This window comes from Mauremys mutica, chromosome 6 (genome assembly GCF_020497125.1).
Source record: "Mauremys mutica isolate MM-2020 ecotype Southern chromosome 6, ASM2049712v1, whole genome shotgun sequence".
Classification (NCBI taxonomy): Eukaryota; Metazoa; Chordata; order Testudines; family Geoemydidae; genus Mauremys; species Mauremys mutica.
The window spans coordinates 115,686,779-115,711,270 of record NC_059077.1 but is presented as its reverse complement, the minus strand read 5'-3'; the positions used below and the strand labels follow the sequence as shown (position 1 = coordinate 115,711,270).

At 43.0% G+C, this 24,492-nt stretch overlaps 1 protein-coding gene across 1 annotated transcript in view; it reads right to left on the bottom strand.

Moving 5' to 3' along the window:
* Positions 1–573: 573 nt before the first annotated feature.
* KIAA1958 (KIAA1958 ortholog) overlaps positions 574–24,492 on the bottom strand; it is a 125,380-nt gene continuing 101,461 nt past the window's right edge. Inside the window, exons 4-5 of the mRNA XM_045021515.1 lie at positions 6,999–7,171; positions 574–5,002 (exon numbers count right to left, since the gene is read on the bottom strand). Of these exons, the coding sequence (XP_044877450.1) occupies positions 4,190–5,002; positions 6,999–7,171 (986 nt within the window). The 3' untranslated portion in view covers positions 574–4,189. The remainder of the gene's footprint in view (positions 5,003–6,998; positions 7,172–24,492) is intronic.

The window sequence follows — 24,492 nt, the reverse complement described above, 5'->3', positions numbered from 1 at the left end:
GCCTGCTCTGCAGTCCCTGCTCTGGCAAAGCTTCCAGCTCTGGGTCTTTCACAAACACAAAGCGATGATGCACAAATGCAGCTTGTCACCATAGTTCAGCCACACAGTTAAATAAACAGTGATGCAATCTCCTCTGGGTAACATCCCAATACTTTTCAGTTCATTAATGCTTATGGTCTAGAATGATGCTGCCTTCCTGTTACACTCAGAGGACTGGTTGGTTGGTTGGGAAGGGTAGCTTTGTGAATGCATAAGGAATGCAAGATTGATTGCCTAGCCCAGGGGATAGGGCAGTAGACTGGGATTCAGGAGACCTGGATGCTATTCCCCTTGACCTGCTGTGTGACCTGGGGGAAGTCAGTTCAGATCTCTGTGCCTTTTTAACTTCTCATTTCTTGTCTATTTCAATTGTAAGCCATTTGCAACATGGATTGTGTATGGGCGCTGCCCAGCACAATGTGGCCCTGATCTCAGATGAGGCCTCTAGACACCACTAGAATACAAATAACAATAACCCGAGCCTATCTTTGATGCTTTTAAAAATTAAATTTATTTAGATAAGTAACAGTGGCTCCAGGATCATTAATTCTAAAAGTTAAAAGACAAAATGAAGATCTTTTACTGACTGTACCACAGAGAAAGTTTAGGGAATAAACAAATAATTTTTTAAAAAATTCATCATTAAACTATCAAATGTTGTTCTCTACTGCAAAAAAAATTAGATTCTGAAATATTTAGTCACTTCTCACATTTTGCAAAGATGAATATTGCTTTTATTTCAGAGCAAACACTGATTATAAATCAGAACAGAGCCACCAAATTATCTAACTTAAGAACATTTAAAAAAAAGACATTGTTAAACAGGATCAAGAGAGACTTTCCTTCACAAAAGCATTAGGTATTATTTTTTTCAGCTCATAGGGTAGCATATTCTCACACAATCCCTACAAAAAGCTTAGTGGTACACAGGTGCATTATGAGTATCCTGTGAAGTATCAGGTATCAGATTGATAGGCCAAATGTAGGATAACAAGCTGGCTGATTCTATGCCCATCTGAGCTTGTCTGGCATCTGCTGCCCTTCAGTGCTCTATTTGCTTTTCAAATGCACATAATACAAATGTTTGCAAAACCCGGAAAGCTCATCTTCACTGCTAGCAGATCAGGAATAGGATAAATGCTTTCCTTGAATAATATAGATTCACATGTTAGGACAGAGGGGCACCATTTAGTTCAAATGATGGCTATTAATGCCATGAAAAAAATGTTTGGGGGTGGGAGGGAATCTATACTAGTACTAAAAAAAAAAATCTTATTAGCACTAATCGCTTCTTAAAGCAAAGAAGTAGGATTTTTCCTCATTGTATACTGTTTTATCAGATAATACTTGTGAACTAGTTTCTCCTTGTAGAGAGAATTCTGGAATCCAATAATGAAATGCAATTCTTCTGTCCTAATAGAGTTCAGAAGGGAATTAACGAAATTATAGCCAAATTCTGCTACAAGCAGTCACGTTTAGATTCGTGCCTAGTGCCCCTTTGTGCATTTGGAAATCTCTTCCCTAATACTTTTAATAGTGACGCCCGCTCCCAACGCCTGATCCTGGAAATTGCTGAGCAACATCAACTCCCAAGGGAGCTGCAGAAGTTCAGGATCTCTGAAGATTGGGCCACATATTTAGGTGCCAACTGTGGATTTAAAAGCCTGACTTTATGCATCTAGGTTTGGAAATTTTTGCCATTAAAACTGACACGTCCAAGACTAAATTCTTCACTGCCCTGCCTCTCGGGCTGCCATTTATATCTGGGCAGAGGTATAGTACTAACCAGTATATGCTACTAATCTGTCAGCATTTTGCACTGACTTTGCAGAGGTGCAAATGACTGCACAAAGGTGCAAGGCAGATGTGAGAGCCGAAAGAAAAGGAAAACTACCCATACTATATAAATATAACTTTTGCTTTTTTTTTCAGTAATGTCCGGTTATTTGCTATAATGCCTTTGTGATGCTACAGTGTACTGCACATACAGTCTCCTACATGCCAGTCTCCTACATGAAGAGCAGCCTCAGAGAACTGACAAAACCTTGCTTCAACAGGATATTCCCTTTACCAGAGTCAGTCAAATAAAGGAAAACAATGTAAACCAAGAAGAGGTACAGTGTTTAGAGAAATGCATGTTTTCTTTCAGACATCAGCACCAACAATACTCAGAAATATGCATCAAGCTACAATGTACAGTTCTCTGAAAGAAATACCGCTTAACCAAAGTTCCTAACTCCACAGCTATCACATTACATTTACTAGGAGTCTGATCGTGTATACTCATGAGCATCTTCAGCTCACCCTGCAGTCAAAGGGGAGTGGAGGGTACTCAGACCCCAAAGGATCAGGTCCTTAGTAAGGAAACAAACAGAAGGAGGAAAATAAGTTACACAGCCTGCAGAAGGGTCTAGTTGGTAGCGTACGATGGATATTTCCCTTGCTAATGCTGCTCTGTCTTTCCCAGTCCAGTGAATGACTTTCTTAAAACTAAAGTAACATTTAATGCTGTGCACACACATTTAAAAGACAGAAGTAAAATTATATTTTAGAACTCATGGATAATAAATAGATACTAGAAATCAAGTTCTTGCTAGAAGTATACTAGCAACGTGTGTGTGAATCTTCCGAAAAATAAAGCCCGATTTTATTTCTATATATCTGTATTCACATAACTATGGATCTTGAGCTATGATTTAAAGGTGTAGCACAATCTTGGTATACAAATGATTCTGTCACTTGCTTGATGTGTCCCTAGATTCCATAATGATGTCACAACTTTGTGATATATTGGAAGATGACAGCCAGGTCATTTGTACTAGAACAATGAATGGTAAAACTCCTACTTCCCTAAAACAGGGGCAAGGTCTTCTATGACACAGCTTCTTTTGACTTAAGGGCTTGATACATCTCCCATTTCAGTCAATAGGGATCTTCCCATTGACTTGAATGGCAGCTGGATTGAACCCTAAGAGTTTAGACCAAGGTTGTACAAAAGTGATTTTGAGAGCCTCGGTGTTTGGGTGGCAAACTTGAGACATTGTAAAGGGACCTGACTTTCAGACAATGCTGAAATCAGGTCCCTTTAGGGTGTCTCAAAAGTGGGGCATCCAAAATCACTAGTTGGCCTTTTGGAAAAATTTGGACTTAACTTTTATAAATTGGTTTAAAGAGCTGTCCTTCGAGGATGCTGTAACCATGTTTGTTTGTCTGTTTGGTAAATCCAGGAATTACTTCTAGCAGTATCTACAGATCCAGTGTAAATTACTGTATATTGGAAAAATATCTATATTCATTATATACCGCCCAGATGGGAAAATCTAAGAATGGTTCACAAGAAAATAACCTTTGTATGGTAACTATGAAAGAAAACATAGGCACTTCTGCTTCAAGAGTTACCAGTCTTTGATAATAGCTCCCTTAATCCAAGCCATACTTGTTAAGGAGAAAAATCCATGATAGCACAGGTCATCCGTAGCGTAGGAAATATAGTTCTCAAATGCATGTGTGTACATGAATCTGGCTTCATAAAATTGCCCCCGTTGACAATGGAAAGCAGGTGACAACCACTACAGAGAGCTTCCGTAACCCAAGTTCATGCTTTCCAAACATTGTGACAGAAGAAAGCTGCAGGATCTTCCATCAAGTGATGCTGCTTGCTTTTCAGAAGTAGATTATCCATCAACCAAACACAAAAGTGTCAAGTGCAATTTTTCCCCAGGAAATATTTAATCTCTCGCTCTTTCCACTTTTTAAATTATTACTTAATAGCAACTTACTTTCTTCACAATGGACTAAAGCTACTGACCTGGTGGGAATTTTATTTCTGGACCAGTTTAATGTGGTAGTTGTTGAGAAAAACCTGTGCTAAAAGGCACTGTAATTAACTGATTTCCTCACTCTTGTAGCATTCTTGTATATGCAGCAATATATAGTCTCAATAATAGAATATAATTAACACACATTTGGAAAAGAGCTCAATTTTTCTCAGTAGCAGCCGCTTCGATAAGGATCAAAGCAAGTTGTCAGCAGGCCACCATCTTTCTGCTTGTTTATAGAGGTCTGGCTACTGAAATAAGCTCCTTTAGTTCAATGCCCCCTTCATCATGTACAACTGACTGAATAAACGTGTGGTGTTAGAACATGGATGTCAGACTTGTTGATAGGAGTTCAGAGAGCCAAACTTTCTGGAAGCCTGAGTGAATGAAACAAAAGTGAAGTTTTCACAGTGGTCAAGTTTGACTTTTTTAGCCAGCTTTGGGACGACTCCCCTCAGGGAGCGGAGACCCATCCTTTGTTCCTCGTACCACACATTGCCCATGCCGCTAATCTCCTTCCGTGCAGTCAGATAGAAAGGAGACTTCGCTTCCATCTGGGTTGGGGGCCGGTGGATGTACATGTACTTATAAAGGAGGCAGTAGGGACACCGCTTGTGTCCTTTGGAGTGCTCGTGGTATATCTGCCCATAACACACTTTGTTAGAGCTCACCCTGTGTTCTCGTTTCACGCTGTCCGTTCGGGCAAAAAAGGGCCTGTTTTGTGAATCTTTGAGTAATTCAATGTCTCCGTACATTAAGTCTGCATGCTCCTGCAAAGTCCTCATGTTGAGGTACTGGCTGTTATATTTTACCACAGTGGATAGCAGGGCTACCGGACTCTCATCACTCAAGCATCCTGTTCTCCACATCTCTTCTTCGTCGGACAGGGAAAAATAGACGATGTTGCGAGAGCGAGCGCCAGACATCCCAGCCTTACTGAGCACCCGGAGTTTCTCCTTCAGCTTTTTGGTGGAGGATGTGAAGGTGCTGCTGGTAATGGAAAATCCCACCCCAGCATTCTTCAGAATCCGGTCCAGGCCTCGGCGGATAGCATGCAAAGACGTGGCTAGGAAGTCCGAACCATCCGTTTTCTTCACCGTGATGTAGAAGTCCTCAAGGAGTTCATTCAGCTTCGAGGCTGGAATCTGGAACAAGAGAAATGCAAATGTCAGTGTTACTACATGCATGGGATAAAATTCTGACAAGTTTGGATCTAGATCCAAATTTTCCCAAACAGCAGTGATGTTCACATCTAGGGCTTAGGCCTGTCCCATGACAGACATTGACCAGCAGTGAACTTCAGTTTCAGATTTCTCCAAAATGTAGCACTTTTCAGATCCAAGGTTGTGGTTCAGGTCGATTTCTATTCTGTCGCTGGCATAGGTCAGCCTGCTTGTGGATAGTGAAAGATGCTACTAAGTGGGAAGACCCAAATTTCAGCTCTTTTCACACTCTGCAAAGAGGAAAGGTGCAAGATGCAACATGCTCCCAAAAAGAATGTAGTAACCTTGCAGTTTTGGAAGAAGGGTGCATATTTGCATAACTACAAGGAGAATGCAATGCATATGGCTGCTGTACTGACAGGAATGGGAAATGTAGCTGTATGGAGCAAAAAAGGCAGCCTAGAATAAAAGAGTTGAGGTCCTTAGCACTCCCCTGCTAGGACACTGCTTTGCAGAGATGAGGACACCACTGGTATTAGGGGACCAGAATTAATGTAAGGTGAGAGAGCTGACACGTTCCGATGTTTAGGGTGGGGCCCCTTCCACTACAACACCAGAACACCAATCCCCACCTTTTAAGAAACAGAGGGTGAAATCCTGGCCCCACTGAAGTCAATGGGAGTTTTGCCATTGACTTCACTAGGATCAGGATTTCACCTAGTATGAATATAGTCTGGTGCATGCCTTATATTCTGTACTTTTCCCTGTTAAGCTCTATCCATGGAAACTTTCCATTCCTCCTGTTCACCGAGATATACTTTCAGCCTCTATAAATCTCATAATTAAAGGAAAGCATTAAGCTGGTTATAATGAGATGCTTGCGATAACAGGAGAGATGGATGACAATATCGCCTTTGATTCCTAGAGTATGAGAATTAAGAAGCATTCAGGGACCCTTTGTCCGTAATCACAAGCACTTATCACAAGCACTTATCTGGGCCATTTGTATGTCGTACTTGCCCTGCAATCAGACTTTGTTAACCTGCCCGCATAGGTTTATTTCAGCGCTCGCATTTCTGCTTCTGGATTACAAACACATCTGTAAACTATGCAAACAGATGCAGGCCCAAGTGGCAACAGCCTTCTTAAAATGGACACCTTCAAATCTGAAAACAAAAATACTTCCTGACATTACAGGTCGTAGTGGGACACGCAGGCCTTGGCATTCTAATGTTGTATCACATCCTTGGGACTCGAGTGACATTCCTCAGATGCCCAGCATGCACTGTCATTAATCTCAACAACACAGGAAACCCTTCCCTTAACCAGCAGGCTGCCTGATACACACGGCTTCTAGGATCTCCATTGCATCAGTTGTAAAGATGTCTCAACTCTGCACCCTTGTGTGCTGAGTGCTGGTATCAAACGTCCCTGTTACTGCTTTGTCCATAGAGTAGATTTTTATCACTGTTACAGGGTTATTATTTTTTTTTTCTGTATTACTTCAGACAAGACAAATTCTTAGGCTCCACTCTAGCAGAGTACATGCTTAACTTGAAACATCTAAGTAGAACTACAGACTTAAAGTTAAGCGCATGCTTAAGTGCTTGCTGGACTGGGGCCTTAATGCTTTACCCCTAGAGAGAAATAAGGCCCCTTAGATAAAAAGCGTATTCTTAGGGCAAGGACATGAATATCCTGCCATCTCTGGGCTGCCAGCGCAGGGGGCGTGGCTGGGCAAAACAGGGTGTGGCCAGAACTCCCCTGTGCCTAGTTTGTCCCTGGCTGCTGGGACAGCCTCACGGGGAAAGAAGACCGAAGACTTATTCTGGGGACTGGGCTGGTCCCTGGCTAATACTGGGATCATGGGAGCATAGAGAAGGTTTAAATCCTCACCTTTACCCAGCCGTGTCTCTCCCATTCGTGGGTCAGCTTGTCTTGACCAAAGGAGCGGTCTCAGGGATTTAACAGTGCTTACCTTAGTGATGTCCATGTAGTCTTTAAGTCCTTTTGTCATGCACCAGTATCTCCACACGTTCAGAGCATACAGAGTAGCCTTTGTAGTGTTTGGGCTCACCGCGCTGATACACAGGTACTTCAGGTCATCGTCGAAATTAAAGACAGGAAATTTGTTGAGTTTAGTCGAGTATGCTAGAAAACAGACAAAGAGAGGGATAAAAACAATGTAACCTTCTTGGACTCTTTAGTCACTCAGGTTTAAAGCAACTCGGAATTGTTTACATGGGCCCGAGTAGAAATATTGAGAAATGAAGTCACTGAAACGGTGAAGTCCCATGAAGCCATTAAAGCATTTTTATTGGAACTCTAGAATGTGGAATAGTATTTCCAGTATCAGATCAATACGGGATCATCTTGAGGTTGCCCCAGAGTTAATTTTTTTTGCGCTAAATACAGTAAATGATACAGATGGAGCAATGCAGAACCTTTTACTGAGGGGGAGGGGAGGACTGGTGCAATGAGGGGAAAAACCAGTGGGGAGAAATATCAAGGGTTTGCCTTAATGAACTACCTTAGCTGTTAAAAAGAAAGGCTCCATTGCATATTGGTCCTGATTCTGCACTGCCCTCAGGCATACCTGTGCAAACTGGGTGTGAAACGCTACTCAGTCGGAATTCCCCAATCTCTCCCACCAAGGGGCTTTCACCTGCTTTGCCCTCAGTGCAGGATCAGGCCCAGAGACGTAGTGGAGCCAACAGAGGCAGCTGTGAGCTGATGTGAGGCCAGGATTACAGTGCTCGTTTCTTAAATTCTCCTCAGCAGCACAGGCGGGAACAGAATGGAGTGGATTGATGAAGGACCCTATTGTGGATATTTAGGCCCTTACTCTCTCTTATGAGAGAGTAATACATTTTTATGATACCACTATACTTTTATTACATCCACTATATTTAAGTGTACTTTTTATGGGCCGGAAGCCTGTTTATGTGGCAGCCCAGGCCATGTAAGCCCCAACAGGCTGCTTAACTCATCTGTGCACCCAGTTGGCTGCTCTGCGGACTGCCAGCCGGGGTGGCAGATGAAGGGGAGGGGAGCCACATCCCAGCAATGTGAGAACTCGTGGAAAGGGGATCCCCTCAGAAGCAGCCCTATATACCTCCCCAGGTCCCCTGCCCCTAACATTGCAGCCACAGAGGGTGCAGAAGTTACTGCAGCTCTAGGGTTCTGGGTTCTTTGTTAGTGTATAAGGGGCCACAGGACTCTCTGTTGCTTTTTGCAGCTCTAGGGTTCTGGTGATCACTGCAGCTCGCCAGCAGCGTGGGAGGAGAGAGGAAGAGCAGGTTCCCAGCCTCCTTAAATAATGAGAGTGTCATATGGTGGGGAGGGGGTGTCACGAAGGGCTTTCCCCTCCAGTTCTCAGCGGGCAGCCTGAGGGCCCTCAGCTCTGCTTCCACAATGCCCCATGCATTTTCTCCCCACCTATAAGTCAGCCAGGAAGGCTCCTGGCCCTAAAGCAGGGGGTTCTCAAACTGGGGGGGTCAGGACTCCTCAGGGGGTCGCGAGGTTATTACATGGGGGGTTGCGAGCTGCCAGCCTCCACCCCAAACCCCGCTTTGCATCCAGGGTTTATAATGGTGTTAAATATATTTAAAAGTGTTTTTAATTTATAAGGGGGGGTTGCACTCAGAGGCTTGCTGTGTGAAAGGGGTCCCCAGTACACACGTTTGAAAACCACTGCCCTAAAGGGAGGCTGGATGCTCAGTAAAAAGATCAGGAGTACTTGTGGCACCTTAGAGACTAACAAATTTATTTGAGCATAAACTTTCATGGGCTACAGCCCACTTCATCGGATGCACAGAATGGAACACACAGACAGAAGATATTTATACATAGAGACAGGGGCGGCTCTAGACATTTCGCCGCCCCAAGCACGGCGTCATGCTGCGGTGGGCGCTCTGCCAGTCGCCGGTCCCGCGGCTCCGGTGGACTTCCCGCAGGCGTGCCTGCGGAGGGTCCGCTGGTCCTGAAGGCACCCTGCCTGCCGCCCTTCCGGCGACCTGCAGAGCACCCCCGTGGCATGCCGCCCCAAGCACGCGCTTGGCATGCTGGGGCCTGGAGCCGCCCCTGCATAGAGAGAACATGAAAAGGTGGAAGTAGCCATGCCAGCTGTAAGAGGCCAATCAACTGAGATGAGCTATCATCAGCAGGAGAAAAAAAAACCTTTGAAGTGATCATCGAGATGATCCATAGAAGGTGTGAGGAGAACTTAACATGGGGAAATAGATTAAATTAGTGTAATGACCCAGCCATTCCCAGACTCCCCGCCATCGTTTCCCAGTGCCTGATGACTGTAGATGGCAACTGCACTGTGGCTCCACGCCTGGGAACGGTGTGTAGTTGGGCTGGGGGCCATGTCAGCTTTATGCAGGGAGGTAAAAGTGTCGTCCCCCCTCCAACCCACAGGCTCCATCTAAGCATCTGGCTTGGATGCTGCTGGGACCAGGACTAGACCTTATAACACTCTTCATGCACTTCAAAAGCACCCCCACTCCCGCGCCACCCCCACTCCCGTTCAAGTCAATGGTAAGCCCCAGCCGTTAGGCAATGCAAAATATGCAGTGTCTGCAGCCACCTTCGGGAATGGCTGCACTGCAATAAAAGCCCCGTGCCGGCGAGTCTCGGTGCCTGGGTCAATTGACTCATGCTTAGAGGGCTAAAAAGAGCTGTGTTGCTCGGGCTGCAGCCCGGGCTCTGAGCCCTCCTCACACCAGGCCTCCAGCCTGAGCCGGGATGTCTACGCTGCTATTTTTAGCCCTGGCACCCATGTTAATTGACCAGCTGGGCTCTGAGACTCACCGCCACGGGGCTTTTATTGCAATGTAGACGTACCCTTAGAAAGATCTTAAAAACTGACAAACCAGCCTCAAACCCTTTATACAATCAATGAGCGTTTGGAGGGTTTTTATGGGTAAGACTACTGTGACTTTTACTCTTGCACAGCATATGACGGAACCACGTGGGAACAAATCACTATGTTTACTGACTATAAACAGCATGCAAGGCCTGCCTATATATACATGCTGTTTCTCGGCTTGGTTTCTAGCAGCTTCTAGAACACAGAGAGCATGGTAAGTGCCCCCAAAGAGCTTACAAACTATTAAAAGGGATACTACCCTCTTTCTATGTACTACAACTATTAAATAAACATACAAAGGACTTCTGAAGACAGCTGAGTATTCTCCTTTCGATTGGAAAGGCAATTTTCAGGCAGCATAGGATTCACTATCCGCAAAAATGTTCACAGCAAACAATTCAGAAGGCATGACGTTCCCATGTTCCTCTGTTTGCAATCAAATTTTTGCAAGGTTTGGCTGCCTAGTTACTTTCTCACTATTGCACGTGACGCTGCAGAAGAACATTTGGCAATAGCCAGGAGCATTGGCCATCCTGGCTTGCGATATCACAAGCTGAGGTGGGCTGGCCCTGGTATGTAACTGAATAGGAGATAGCTAAAGAAAATCCAGGCTACTGCGGGAAATGTTATGGGTAGCTAGCACTCTTCTCTTTGAAAGTCTGCCTGCAGTACTGAACTAAGCTGTGGCCACTGCCCGTTGAGGAGATACCTGCTCGCCTTGTAAACCCTCTGCGTTCACACACCGAGGCCTTCCTAATGCTGCACAAGCACTGCCAGAACTGCTATGATTGGCTCATCTCCAAGCAAGGCTTGATACTGTCCACACTGGTTTGTTTCTAACTGGTGCAGATCTGGGACTTGATGCCCTGGCACGTTGGCGCTGCTCTGCGCTGCTCCCTATAGTCAGGAGATCCAGCTTCTAGAGCCTTCCCTCCCAGTGCAAGGCCATCCCTGGGTAGTGTCACAGTGGTAGCTCCTATGCCATCCCAGCTGCTGCTGTGGAGAGCATGCCTGGGGCATCTCTCACCCGATTGCACTATCAATGCAAATTAGAACAGCTGTCAGAGCAGCCCCAGCCCCCTCTGCAGCCCCTCTCCTCAGCTGCATTGAGCATGTCTCCGGTCAAGCACAGAAGGGAACTGCAGGCATCACAGGTGCACTCTTCCGGTGGGTCCTCTTGGATGAGTCCCCCATCGTGTTAGCTCACCTTCCAGTGACGACAGGAGGCAAAGGTCCCTCGGTACTTTGTGCCCCCTGCTTCTGGCAACCCACAGGCAAGCCCTTTCCCTGTATTTGATGCCTTCTACTTGCCTGAAGCAATTGCTGAGCACACCTAATCAACAGAATCCACTTTGTGCCAAATTTCTGTACAAGCCACCTGCCCCCCTCTGCTTTCCCGGAGTGCCTGCTGTGAAGGCATCCTCCGGCTGGACTTGATGACCCCTCGAGGTGCCTGCCAGCCCGACATTTCTAGGATTCTGTCACACTGCCAGCTGGCCCAAGGGCGATCACTGAGAGCAGCAACCACCCAGTCCTTTTGAAAACCAGGCCACTTCTGGTTATGAGCCTAAATATGGGATCTGGAGGAGGGAAAGAGTTTCAAAAGTGCCCAAGGGATTTAGGAGCACCGCTGTCACTTAAAATCAGTGGGACTTGAGCTCCTAATAGCCATAGATGCTTTTTAAAAAATCCACATAGGAGCCTAATTTTAGACACACACACATTTGAAAATTGTGGACTACATTTTTGAGAGACAGCATCACCGATGCAGCTTCCTCGAGTCCCAGCAGAAGGCAGACGTTTCTGAGGTACAGGATATAATCTGACAGGTGGTTAAGTACTGGTGGTTAAGCCCTGGGCCCAAACTTTTCCAAAGTTCCAGGGTGTTCAAGACATTGAGGTTTGGTTCAGGCTCGTCTCTAATATTTTATTACTATTTATTTGTATTGTGGTAGCAACTAAGAGCTCGGCACTGAACAAGCTCAGAACAAAAAGACAGCTGTTTTGCGATACTTTGGCTGAAACACTCAATATACTTGTAAGATGTTACTCATGTCAAATAAAATCCTCATAACTCTTTTATTCTACACACAGCTCCCCGCTCTCCCCTGCCTTTTCCTTTCGATTGAAGCGACCATCTAACTCAGCTTACGTTGTTACTAAAACTTGAGAACCAAACTAGCTGATTCACAAATTGATAGTTACCAGGATCACCAAGGGTAGCTCAGGTATACACAGAAGAAGAGCTTATTTTTAACAAAACGAAGCTGAAGTAATAAGATGGTAACGAGGAAGGCAGGTTGCCATCTGGATTTCCATTGATTTCCATGGCTTTGGATCAAGCCCCAAGACACTTAAGCATGTTTTTAACTTTAAGCACATGCTTAAATCCCAACAAAGTCATTACAATTAAGCATGTGCTTAAAGTTAAAAACATGCTTAAGTGTCTTGGGGCTTGATCCAAAGCCATGGAAATCAATGGAAATCCAGATCAGATCATGGCCTAAATCAGAGATGCCCAAGGCTGCCAGGAGACAGTGTCATTTGCATTTTTTGTCTGTGTAGTGTGTGCCAAATCCTCCTTGTTTTTATCATCCCAAAATCCCATTAACGTCAGGGTATTTATGCACTTGCAAAAATATCTCATGCCTATTCATCAGTCTGCAGCAGAGTCAAGTTCTAACTGTTTAAAATTATGTATGGACACATTGTAGCGCACATGAAGGATAGCTTCATGCATGGATAGGAGCGTGGAGCCTGAGTTGCAATGGTACAGGCAAGTGACAGGCTCGTTGGAAAATGTTCCCTTTTCGTTTTTGTTTGACTCTCTCTAGGGCGCTCCCGCAATGTCAATGTTTTTTAAAGCACGTTGCAAAATCATAGCGAAAATTTACCCAGTGCAAAATCTGCTCACTAGCCTTCTACAATTAAGATGATCAAAAAAACCTAGTTATATTATTTCCTCCCTGTCAAAAATATGTACATGCTCCATGTCTGTCCAACAAGGGCTGTAGTGTGTTTACAGTATACCAGAACTTTACGTTTCCCTATGGGTCCGAAAGCTCTATACTCTCTGCACTGTCCTTGAGACAGGGGTTATATCTTTTGTGTTTAAGGTGAGCAAGGACGTAGAAGTTTGCAAGGCGGGTTAATGAGACACCATCAAGATGGAGAGGCTGAAAACATGATTTGTTTTAATATCTCAGCATCATGCCTACTTCCAAAAGATGTAGTTTTCCTCCAAAAGGAGGCCTGCAAGTTACTGTGAGCCACTCACTGATCAGCATGCACACGGCTCCCTGACATAAAAGGGAGCTCTGTGCACAGAGCAAGAGTGGTAGTTGATCCTGTAATCTGAAATTACTGTCCAGGGCAACCCTATCAAAACAAACAAGGACACACTTTCCACTATTCTCTCTTGGAGAACAGACATATGCAGCTCCCCGAACACAACCCAGCACTGAGTGATGCTTCCAAAAGTGCTCTTTGACTAGAGCGCCATGCTTACTACATTCCGGAATCTCCTTCCAAATGCTGAGTATCACAGAATCTTCCTCAATACCATATATCTTACGAATTGTTTTGTATGGAAGAGAAAGCGAGAAGTCTATGCCAAAACAAGAGCGCTTAATGAACAAGCACAAGTAGAGCTAAGGTGAGTTACAAAGCCCCATCTACAATTCTAACCTTGAGCTACCACCATTTCAGTCTTTGCTCTTCTCACGAAGGGACTTCGGGGTGGTTTCTCCATAGGTTTTGGAGGGATTGCAATGGTCAGTTTCTGCCCCACATTTCCACTCCGACCTGTAGATTTTCCATTAGGTACCTACCAGAATTTGGATCTACAAACAGAGAGTGTTTACATAAAAAAAGAGGTAACTTCATAGCTCTATCTCATTCTTTTTTCAAAGTATTCTCCCAAACTGCTGCAAGATGGCTCTCATTGCCAAAACTTACCGTTATAACACAGACAAACACTGGTTTATTCTAAAGAGATATCTCACATGTCTTTCCAGGGACAGCCGCCAAGTTCCACTTGTTTTTGGAATAAATTATAAACTAATTTCAAACCCTAGTTCACTAATGTGTGAGCGCTTGTCTCTTAAAACACATCTGAACAGGCATTGTGCCATAATATCCCTGAGCTACTTCTACATCAATTAACATGTCATTTGTAAACAATGTCTGGATTATGAAATTTCAATAAAAGCATGACAGGGATATGGGTTAGTTGCACAGCTGAGAGATACAGCAAAGCTTACAAGATCAGTTTGAGGAATAAATACCGGCAAGAAACATTTAAGGCCCAGTCCTGATCAGCATTTACACAGCTTCATGGCATGTCTAAGTCCCAGAGGGCCATGTACAATGGCTGCAGATCACGCTGACCTGTCCCAGGGATGGTTAGCCAAGTGCATAATGGGAGAGGAGGGAACCTGCACCCATTCTACTGTTTACAGAAGCAGAGATGTTCTGAGTATGGAGATCTGATATAAATCGCCCCTGGTCCCCCTTTCTGCCTACTGCTGGAGTCACTGCAGAGGCTTTAAAGCTAACCAGCATTAAAACTAACTTTTAACCAGTTCTTCAATGCGTCCCAAGATCACCAGACATTCAGAAGAGATTTCATGGGCTTGGACAGAGGAGCACCACAATGACCTCACAAACGGCTACTGCTCAGCAACATGGTTCCCCGTTTAGCCGAGTTTGTCAATTTATGGGGATCCAAAGCCGAGACAAACGGAGAAAACAACTCACTAGCTCTTCCCCTGCCCCCTGCTTAATCCTCTCACATTTGCCTGCCCTATTCTCCCCAAGCAAACCCGGGACATGCTGCCTTTGCTTAGTTAGCAGTTGTCATCCGTTGTTTTATTTCTATCTTTTTGTCATGCCCCTATTGTAAGCACTTGAGATTGTCAGATAATCTCTTCCTTCAACACTGCGGTCATCATACCAGCAGCTGCTTTGGGGGCTTCTCTTGCAGCTTTTTAATTTGGGATATTTTGCTTTATTGGCATCGTTAAAATAATAGAGTTTGTGACTCGGATTTAGGGTGACCGGAAAGCAAATGTGAAAAATCGGGACAGGGGGTGGGGAGGTAATAGGAGCCTATATAAGAAAGAGACCCAAAAAACGGGACTGTCCCTATAAAATCGGGACATCTGGTCACCCTACTCAGATTTGTCTTACAGGTCATGCTAGATTTACAGCCTTGGATCTGAGTCTATTTCTGTTCTAGGTTTAAGTCAAACCCCTTCCTTAAGTAATTTCTGTTGACTACGTAAAGAACTTTTAAAATTGCTCACACACATACACACACATGCACAGATTAGCCATTAGGAAGGCATGTCACCACGCTGGCTAGTTGGACAAAACACAGACACCGCCTTGGGCTTGGAAAACCCCATTTCAATTGAGAATGTTGCTCTCTTGTGAGAGGAACAGTCCTGGTTATGGAAGTTCTAAAAGCAAAATGGGACACTTGGAGCCAAAATATACCCCCATCTTCACCAACTCCAACCTCAGGCCCAGATTCAGGAAAGCATCCTAGAAGCATGGGTTCCAATCCCATTGAAGTCACTGTGACTAAAGCACATGTTTAAGCACTTTCTTGAATAAGGATGGGCTTAAGCATGTACCTAATGCTTTCCCGAACCAGAGCCTCTGTGAAGTCAATGAAGTTATACAGGGCAGGGTAAGAACTAGTCTTTGGTGGGCTTGTTTGTATGCCACTTCTCAGAATGTTTTACAGGCTCACAAGAATTTCACAGCTGTGTTGATATCCATACCTGAAAGGCTTGTGAGTGCATTGGGTTCTTTTCTATAATGTGCTTCAAATTTTCAAGTACATTGTTTTCACGTGATTAAAGAAAGCAGCCACCTTTGCAGAAAACAGTTTATTACATAAATGAGAATTGGTCACCATACCCAAGTACAGACAAAATACTGTGAATAAAGCATGCACTTATCACAGACATCAATGACGTTATCGGTTGCTTAATTTTGAAATGATCTTCTTAGTTCTAGAAGTTTAAGGCTGTACCAAAACAAATATTTAAAAACAAAGTCACACTACAATAGTAGCAAACATTGTACGTACTGTGAAATCAATCTGTTGTTCAGCAAAACTAGACTTTTAAAATGTGCTCATGGGGGGAAATAAACAATGAGCTGAAACGCTAAAACATCAGAATCGTTTAGCAATTGGAAGATCAGTCAATGGCAAGACAAAAGTTAGTGATCTACTCCAATGAATAAGCAACTTAACCTGTTCTTTTGAAATACTTAAAATGATCTGAGAGGGGAGAAAAGGCAGGAACACAGCCACCGTATGAAATTCTTGTTTTCACTTTCTTCTCCTTACCTAGTCAGTGTTTCCCTGTTTCTTTTGCAAAGTGTGTAACAGCAGCACTTTTCCAGGAGAGCTCTGAAATAAATTACCGGGAAGCAGATGTACGGCATAAAGTATTTATTCCATCCCAGTTAAAATCTGAGAGTCAGACGTATGAGAACAAAAGGTGACATCTATCTTTGTGAAGAGGTAAATAGACCTTATAGAAAAATGGACTATTTTAATCACATCTAATGTACATAAGGGCAGGGGCGGCTCTAGGAATCCCGCCGCCCCAAGCAGGGCGGCGTGCCGCGGGGCGCGCTCTGGCGGTCGCTGGTCCCACGGCTCCGGGGGAGCTTCCGCAGTCATGCCTGCGGAAGGTCCGCCGGAGCCGGCTGCTGCCCTGCCGGCAAAATGCCGCCCCAAGCGCACGCTTGGCGCGCTGGGGTCTGGAGCCGGCCCTGCATAAGGGCCAGATCCGCTGCTGATGCAAACAGCAGTAACTTCATTGATTTCAGTGGTTGACACCAGCCAAAGATCTGACACTTCATGCAGTTCTACTGTGATAAGTTACTTTGTAAAAATGGCATTATGGGGTTCCACACTTACTGCTCCTTGCTGACTCCAAATCAAATGTGCAAAGATAACAAGTGGCAATCTTAGCCTAGGATCTGAGTCCCAAGATGGGTTCTTTATGGATCACCCACCACCAGTAACAAAGATCAAGTGACCAAGATTATGTCCTCAGTTACCACTGTTCAGTCTCATTTTCCTCATATATTCCCTACTCTGTTACATTGGTGCAATCTTATTTCCTCCACTGAGGGCATAATTTGAAGGCAATGGGGCTGAATGGATGGCTCTGCAAATGGATCTTATTTAACAGTTTTGTTGATGATGCACAAATCAGAAAAGAATCCAAATAACTTTCCCAGAGATGAACTGGTTCTGAAGAATTAAAATACATTTTCCCCACTAAAACAAGCAAATGAGACTCAGAATACACAGAGGGAGCAGATTTGCTGAGGAAGAGGATGCCATTTTTACACAGAACCACATTTTCATACTAAAAATAGATTACTTTTTCATACGGAGATCTATGTTTTAAAATAACTGGTTACGTTTAGGGCTGGGATTTTCAAAGGAGCCTAAGAGAATTAGGCACCTGAATGTCAGTAGAATTTGGATATGTAACTCCCTTAGGCTCTTTTCAGAATCCCAGCCTAGAACATTAAAATATTTTCTACAAATACCTTTTCCTGTAATGTGGTTAAACTGATATAAGGTTTCCCCGGACACATCAGTGATTGTAAAAGAAATGACCCCAAGGGTGCATAATTGACAACAGAGTAAGTGAGTAGAAGGCCTCACACAAGTGGAAAGCAGTATTCAGTGCACCTACCACAACCAAATTGGTAGCTTTCACAGAGCTGGGGACTCCATAAGCAGTGGTAGGAGATGAACATGAACCAGCAGAGCCTTTTACACCCGGAGGGCAGCAGTCCATTCCTATTCCCAGGTTATGATCACCTTTCCAGATTTCAGTGCATGAACTGAATTACATCAATCACTACGGTAATCTAGTTTAGCAAAAACATATCCAGCTTCCGCAATGAGTGACAGAGGCATGAAAGCCATGAAAAAACAGCTTTTGTACTGTAGGTACCCAGTGTAATTTTTGGCAGACTGGGGCATTGGATAGAAAAATGTCGAATAGCTGTTGCTGTTGTGCTGCTGTTTACCTCCGAAGCAGTGACTCTGATCAGTGAGAGACTGAAGAGCAGGATACAGCAGTGACTAGCGTAGGAGCACAGGAAGTAGCGCAGATGAAGGGCATGGTCCTCCACTGCTTCACACTTCGGGTGGCCATTTAACAGCTGTACCAAGTGGGTGTAAACACTCCCAAATCAGAATTTTGTACTCATGCCAGTGATGGCATTTTACATGCGTTTTGTTCAGGTGCCAATGGCTACCAGACGGACAAAGCCGTGGAGAATCAACTTGCAGTTGGTCAAAGCTGACTTTAAAAGTAGCAAATATTAAATGGAATCATCTCAGCAACAGAGGAGCCAAACTGAAGCCAATGGAGCTACATCAATTTACACCAGTTGGTAATTAGGCCCAAAAGCTCTGGAGATGATGAAAGGGTTATGGCATTAGCCTAGGACATGGGGGACAGAGATTCAACTCTCTGCTCCGCCACGGATTTCCTCTGTGACCTTGGGAAAGTCACTTAGCCTCTCTGAGCCTCAGTTCCCCATCTGTAAAATAGGGATAATAGTACCGCCCTACTGCCCAGGGGTGTTACACAGAGTAATATATTAAAAAGCTTATGAAGTGCTTTGAGGTCTACTGTTGAAAAGCACTATGTAGGAGGTTGGGACACACCAAAGAGTCATAACTAGACATTATACATTTAAATGTGGATACAATTTTCAGAAGTGACTAGTGATTTTGCTTGCCTTGATTTTTGGGAGACATAGGGGCATGATTTTCAGTAAGTGCTGAGCACCCACCTTCAGAAAATCAGGTCTTAAGGGGTCACAAATTGGACACCCAAAAAGCGATGCGCCCACTAGTCACTTTGGAAAATCTTGGCTTAACAGTCTTTTTGGAGGAAGGTTGCAATTACAAGTGCTTTTAAGATTTTTTTAGGTCAAATTCATTCCTGGGGTATAGACTTGACTTTAACACAGTTAGTCGAGGGATGAATGTTAATCACTGATATTTTTCAAGTAATACTGCTTTTCTGGCAACTTGGTATTTTGGTTTGAAAAGTCTTCCCAAGTTTTTCAGTAGATCATCCCTCTCCACCCTAAACCCTTCCAGTAAACTCATGTTATTTGGTTTTCCACTTAAAAAAGGAATCTACAGATTTCACCCTGTTAAAACTCACACCAAAATTAAGATGAATTCATCTACTTTGTTTTTACGTTCATATTTTCAGCTTCTTCAGTGAGAATACAAAAGTAACTTTTTGAAAATGAAATGTCAGAATTATGGTACAAAGGGTCTGGCATGAAGATACCCAAAAAGAGTGAGGCCAAAAATATTTGGCTTGACTCTGATCTCACACTAGTTTTGCAGCAGCGTAATTCCATTGATTCCAATAGAGCTGAACAATGGAATGGAGCTCCATTGACTTTGGTGGAGTTACTCCTCATTTACACAGGGTGCAAGGGAGATCAGAATCAGAACCACTAAGAAAGCTAACATAGAAAAGCATAATTACTGTATCACTTCAGTTTAAGGTCAATGATGTTTTTATTCTGTTCCATTACTAATTTAAAAGGTTTCCCTAATTATTTGATTTGATACTAAAATCACCACTTCAGATATCAAACTCTTCTCCCGTTATTCTGCAACACATGCAGACCAAAAAAAAAAAAAAATGCTGTCCAGCAACATGTCCCTTCTTACCAATCACTCTGTGTTTTCATATGTATCTGATTTAGTAAATAATACATTTTGATTAACTTTATCGAGTTTTTTTTTCCAACATAAAAATAAGAAAAATCCATGATATTTTCCAGTCACTTTTAGAATTTTTTTTTTTAAGAGATGGAAATGATTTTTTTTTAACCTGGTGTGTGGTCACTTGTGTGGGACAGGATATTGTAAATTTGGCACCTCCTGTCTACCACAACATATTGTCTCCTTCTACAGAAGGCACTAAATACTGGCTCACAACATTAAACAAACAACAGAGTACACAGTTTATCATGTCATACATAAATCTGTTAACTGGCACAGCCTCTTAGTACAGATTTTTCCATTAACTACAATAAGTGGTTATAGCAGCAATACATAAGAATGGCCATACTGGGTCATACCAATGGTCCATCTAGCCCAGTATCCTGTCTTCTGACAGTGGCCAATGCCAGGTGCCCCAGAGGGAATGAACAGACAGGTTATCATCAAGTGATCCATACCGTCACCCATTCCCAACTTCTGGCAAAAGGAGGCTAGGGACACTTCAGAGTATGGTTTTGCATCCCTGCCCATCCTGGCTAATAGCCATTGATTGACATGGTTAACATTTCTACAAATATCACAAATGTACATATGTAAGAGCACCTACAAGACATGCAAAATCTCAACATCACTGAATCACACAATGCATAGAAATCATCATTTTTTTGGCAAGACAGTAATTTTTTTTTTTAACAAACACTGTTTATAAAACAAAAGAAAAATAACAAAATCTACTTTTTAAAAAATGTTCTGTTAAAAAGCTGAGTTTTAACTATAATGAGGGCTCAGTTAGAAAAAGTCAGTAAGATAAAGTTGGTTTTAGAGTAAGATTTAAAACTGAAAATGGATTGATCACTTAGGAAAATTGTTAGGTGAAAATTTTGTGATAGTGAAACAACATATGTCCCCGAAACTCACGCTAAACAGTGCTAAACCTGCTGTTTTGCAAAAAGGAAGAAAACACAAATCATTAACAGATTAAAGGGATTAAACATAGTAGGTAAAATAAATTAAAAGATTTATTTTTGCTGCTGTTTTCCTAGCACTGCTCACCATGAGACCAACGGTTGTCATAGCAAAACACTTTTCAAAGGTCAAAGTTAAAGTGAGCAGATAATTAAACAAATGGAAAATATTTTTTAATTCCCATGTAAAACAAAACAGGACATTAAAAGGCTGGTCAAAGACCAAGATTATGTTTGCATTCTTTAGAAAGAAGACAAAGAGCTCTATTGTGTTTTCAAAACTTTCTCTCTTTCTCTGAGCCATTAGATTATCTTCATCAACATTTTACTTACATTCTTCTTGGTAATCCAATTTCTTTCTCTTCTACCTTGCCATGACCTGGTAGATTGTGACAGCTCAAGAACACTACATTGCACGGGTATTGTTCACCAAGACAAGAAATAATATAGATACAAAGATACTGATCCAGCAAAGCACTTATGCATGTGCTTAGCTTTAAACATATGAGTCGTCTCAGTGAAGTCAGTATCTATTCACATGCTTGAAGTACATGCTTTGCTGGATCAGGCATAAGGCACGTGCTTAAGTCCCACTGCTTATGATAAATTCCTTGTTGAATTGGGTCCTATCAAAAAGCCAAATTCTGCTCTAGTCTATAGTGGTGCAATGCCACTGAAGTTATCCCAGTGGTGTTGCATGACAGTAACTGAGAGCAGAATTAAGCCCCAAAATGGAAACATTATTTTCTCACATGCTAAAGATCTGAATCTCCGTAGGACATTCCAGATTCTGTGTTATCTCTGCTGCTGTTTTTATTATCAAATGTAGGGATTCTCAGATTTCAGCAGTGTAGATGGTGGAGACTGAATATGTGACCTGAAATATCAAGAATACAAAAAAATGCCGGATTTATTTAATTTTTAGACCTATAGTAAAAGACAATATGGATTGTATTTCTAAAAGCCAAAATGACCCTTTGTTCTATGTATGAGATTCACCCTCATTTCAATGCGAGTTCTGTGCAGAGTCCTAGGGGACAAAGAGAATAGGTCCTTATCTTTGGAAGAGTAGGGCCCAAAGAACACACGTGCCCAAGTGAGGGCAGCCAGTTCCACACCTGAGCTCTCAAACTAGCATGTCAGAAACCCAAAGACTAAATTTGGGCATGTCAGTGTCCATTGAAAACCAAAAAGGAGAGCTGGGAGCCAGGCTTGACAATTGTTTACTTTATATTTCAGCTGAGTGTACACAGCACCCAGTGTGCATAAGTGGCAGTGGAAAAGGTGACCTGTGGGACTGGAAGTTAAGTAACGAACTGAAAGGAAAAGTGTATGCTGCGTGAGTTTGTCCCTGCCTGATATACGGTGTGTTTTGCGTAGCTGGAAGAAAAGAAGAAACAGGCGGTGGAAAATAACATATTGAGGAGGATGGCGGGCAAGCAGAAAGTAGACAGGATGTACATGGAAGAGATTGGGAGAAGATGAACTTGGGGCTCTCAATAGGGTGACCAGATAGCAAATGTGAAAAATTGGGATGGGAGTCGGGGGTATTAGGCACCTATGTAAGTAAAAGCCCCAAATATCAGGACTGTCCCTATAAAATAGGACATCTGATCACCCTAGCTCTCAATGACAAATAGGCTGGACACTGCATGTTTGAGATGGACTGGAGGAGAACTGGAGAAGAACAACCAGCAAAGAAAGCATGGGAAGAAGAGGACAGCAAGACAGGATATGACAGAAAGACACTGGTGAAGAGAAGTTTGAAGAGAAAAGGACTGAACTCCAAGATCTATGAACACATCTATAAGTCATCGACCAGAAGAAGTGCCGAAGAACTATGGACACCTCCATCCCCGTGTAATGGCAAAAGGAGTTCAGAAGTGAAATGAAGTGAGTGTGTACAGCACCAAATTTATTTCTGTAGTCGCTTATGTCACTTGGCAGTCTTATGCCCCCTACCTAATGAAATCCCTCCTTTCTATTCTGCAGAGAACAGTTGGAGTTTGGCTAAAATTTACACATTTAGGACAAAGTTCTGCCCTCATTTAAACTGCATGCAACCCTCAAAGAGTTTAGTCAATCAAGCCTGTAAAACTCCTCCTCTACTACATGGAAGTTGTGAGTACGGATCAATGGGCAGGAAGCATGTTTGTTTAGAAAACATTTTCTTTTCTTCCTTCATCTCGTGCTACGAAACTGGCAAGAATCACTATGGTATGATTTTATAATCTATTAAGATCTCATTTTTCAGCTAAAACATTCCCTAAAACAAGCCTGAGTCTTCCTGAGCAAAGGAGGAGGAATAAGGCCCAAAAACATATTATCTAGGTCACAGATATTCAGAAAACAATTCTGAAATAAAATTAATGAACAAATGAGTAAGATTTTTTCTGTATATGCTCTAATACTTTTGGTAGCTATATAAATGTACAGTATATATATTATGAATAGAGACGTAGTATAAGTCACACACACCCATATATATGAGTTACATTTAGGAGCCAATCTTGCAAGTACGTCATGCATAGAATTCCCATTTAAGTCAGGGCTTGGAAGATTTGGACCTATAACTGGCACACAGGAAAAAATTAACTCATAAGAAAATTACTAGCACAATCATAACTCATTGGCTGCTCTGCCTCTTCTTTGCTATGAGCATATTTGTCTTCCTGAATGAAGTTATTCAAAATCATATAGAAGCCCAGTAAATATCCTTTTTGCCTTTTCTTCTAAATTTTGCTTTTATTTCTCAAGCCTTAAATCCTGGGAAATTATTTCTTTAACTGGTCTGTTCTCAAGCCTCATGTTCCTTAGGTGAGAAGTAAAAACATTAAATACTTTTAACCACAGATGGGGAATCCAATCAGCAGCAATGCAGAGCAAACCGGGGATTACCCCAGAGTGAAAGTTGCATAGTCATTTCACAGTCTAATTTGACCAGTAAAATTCTAGAAGCCATTTACATTACGGTATCCTGTAAGCAAACACTAAGACAAGGAAAACTAGTACAACCTGTTAACATATTAAATAAAAACATCTAGACCCCTTCTATCTCCTTTACAAAGCTTTCTGTTGTAACACAAGGCTGGATGGCTGCCATGAGAGCAGGACACATAATAAAATCTGAAATCATTGCAAAATTGTTACTGGGTTGCAGGTTCTGTTTCGGGTTGCGCGATGCAAAGTTAGCGCAGCTGAAGTCGAAGTATCTTAGATCGATTTACCTCAGGTCCTCACGGCGCGGGATCAATGTCCGCCGTTCCCCGTGTCGACGCCGCTCCGGTGGAGTTCCGGAGTCAACGGGAGCGCGTTTGGGGATCGATATATCGCGTCTAGATGAGACGCGATATATCAATCCCTGAAAAATCGATCGCTACCCACCGATACGGCGGGTAGTCTGGACGTATCCTTGGGCTGATTAATGGTTTCCTGTTGAAACCAAGTGAAAGTTTTGAAATTGGGGGGGGGGGGGGAAATCAGTTGTTTTGATTTAGTTTCACTTTGGGTTTTCTCAAGACTGATAGTCAAAGCATAACTCAAGAGGAAAAAAAGGATGTCAATGGTTGTGGGTCAAAGTGCAATGCTGGTTAAGTGTATGTGGTTATGTTGTCCTCTACATGTTGGCCCACAAAAGGTAAAGAGCACTTCTACCACCGGCAGCTTCAGCTCAGATGGTAATGGCATATCATTTGGAATTAAAGCTCCTGAGCTCTATTCCTGCTAACAAAGACGAAAGGAGGTTGTGGAATCTCCATCACGGGAAGTTTTTAAGAACTGGTTAGTCAAACACCTGTCAGAAATGGGCTACTTATTACATAGTCCT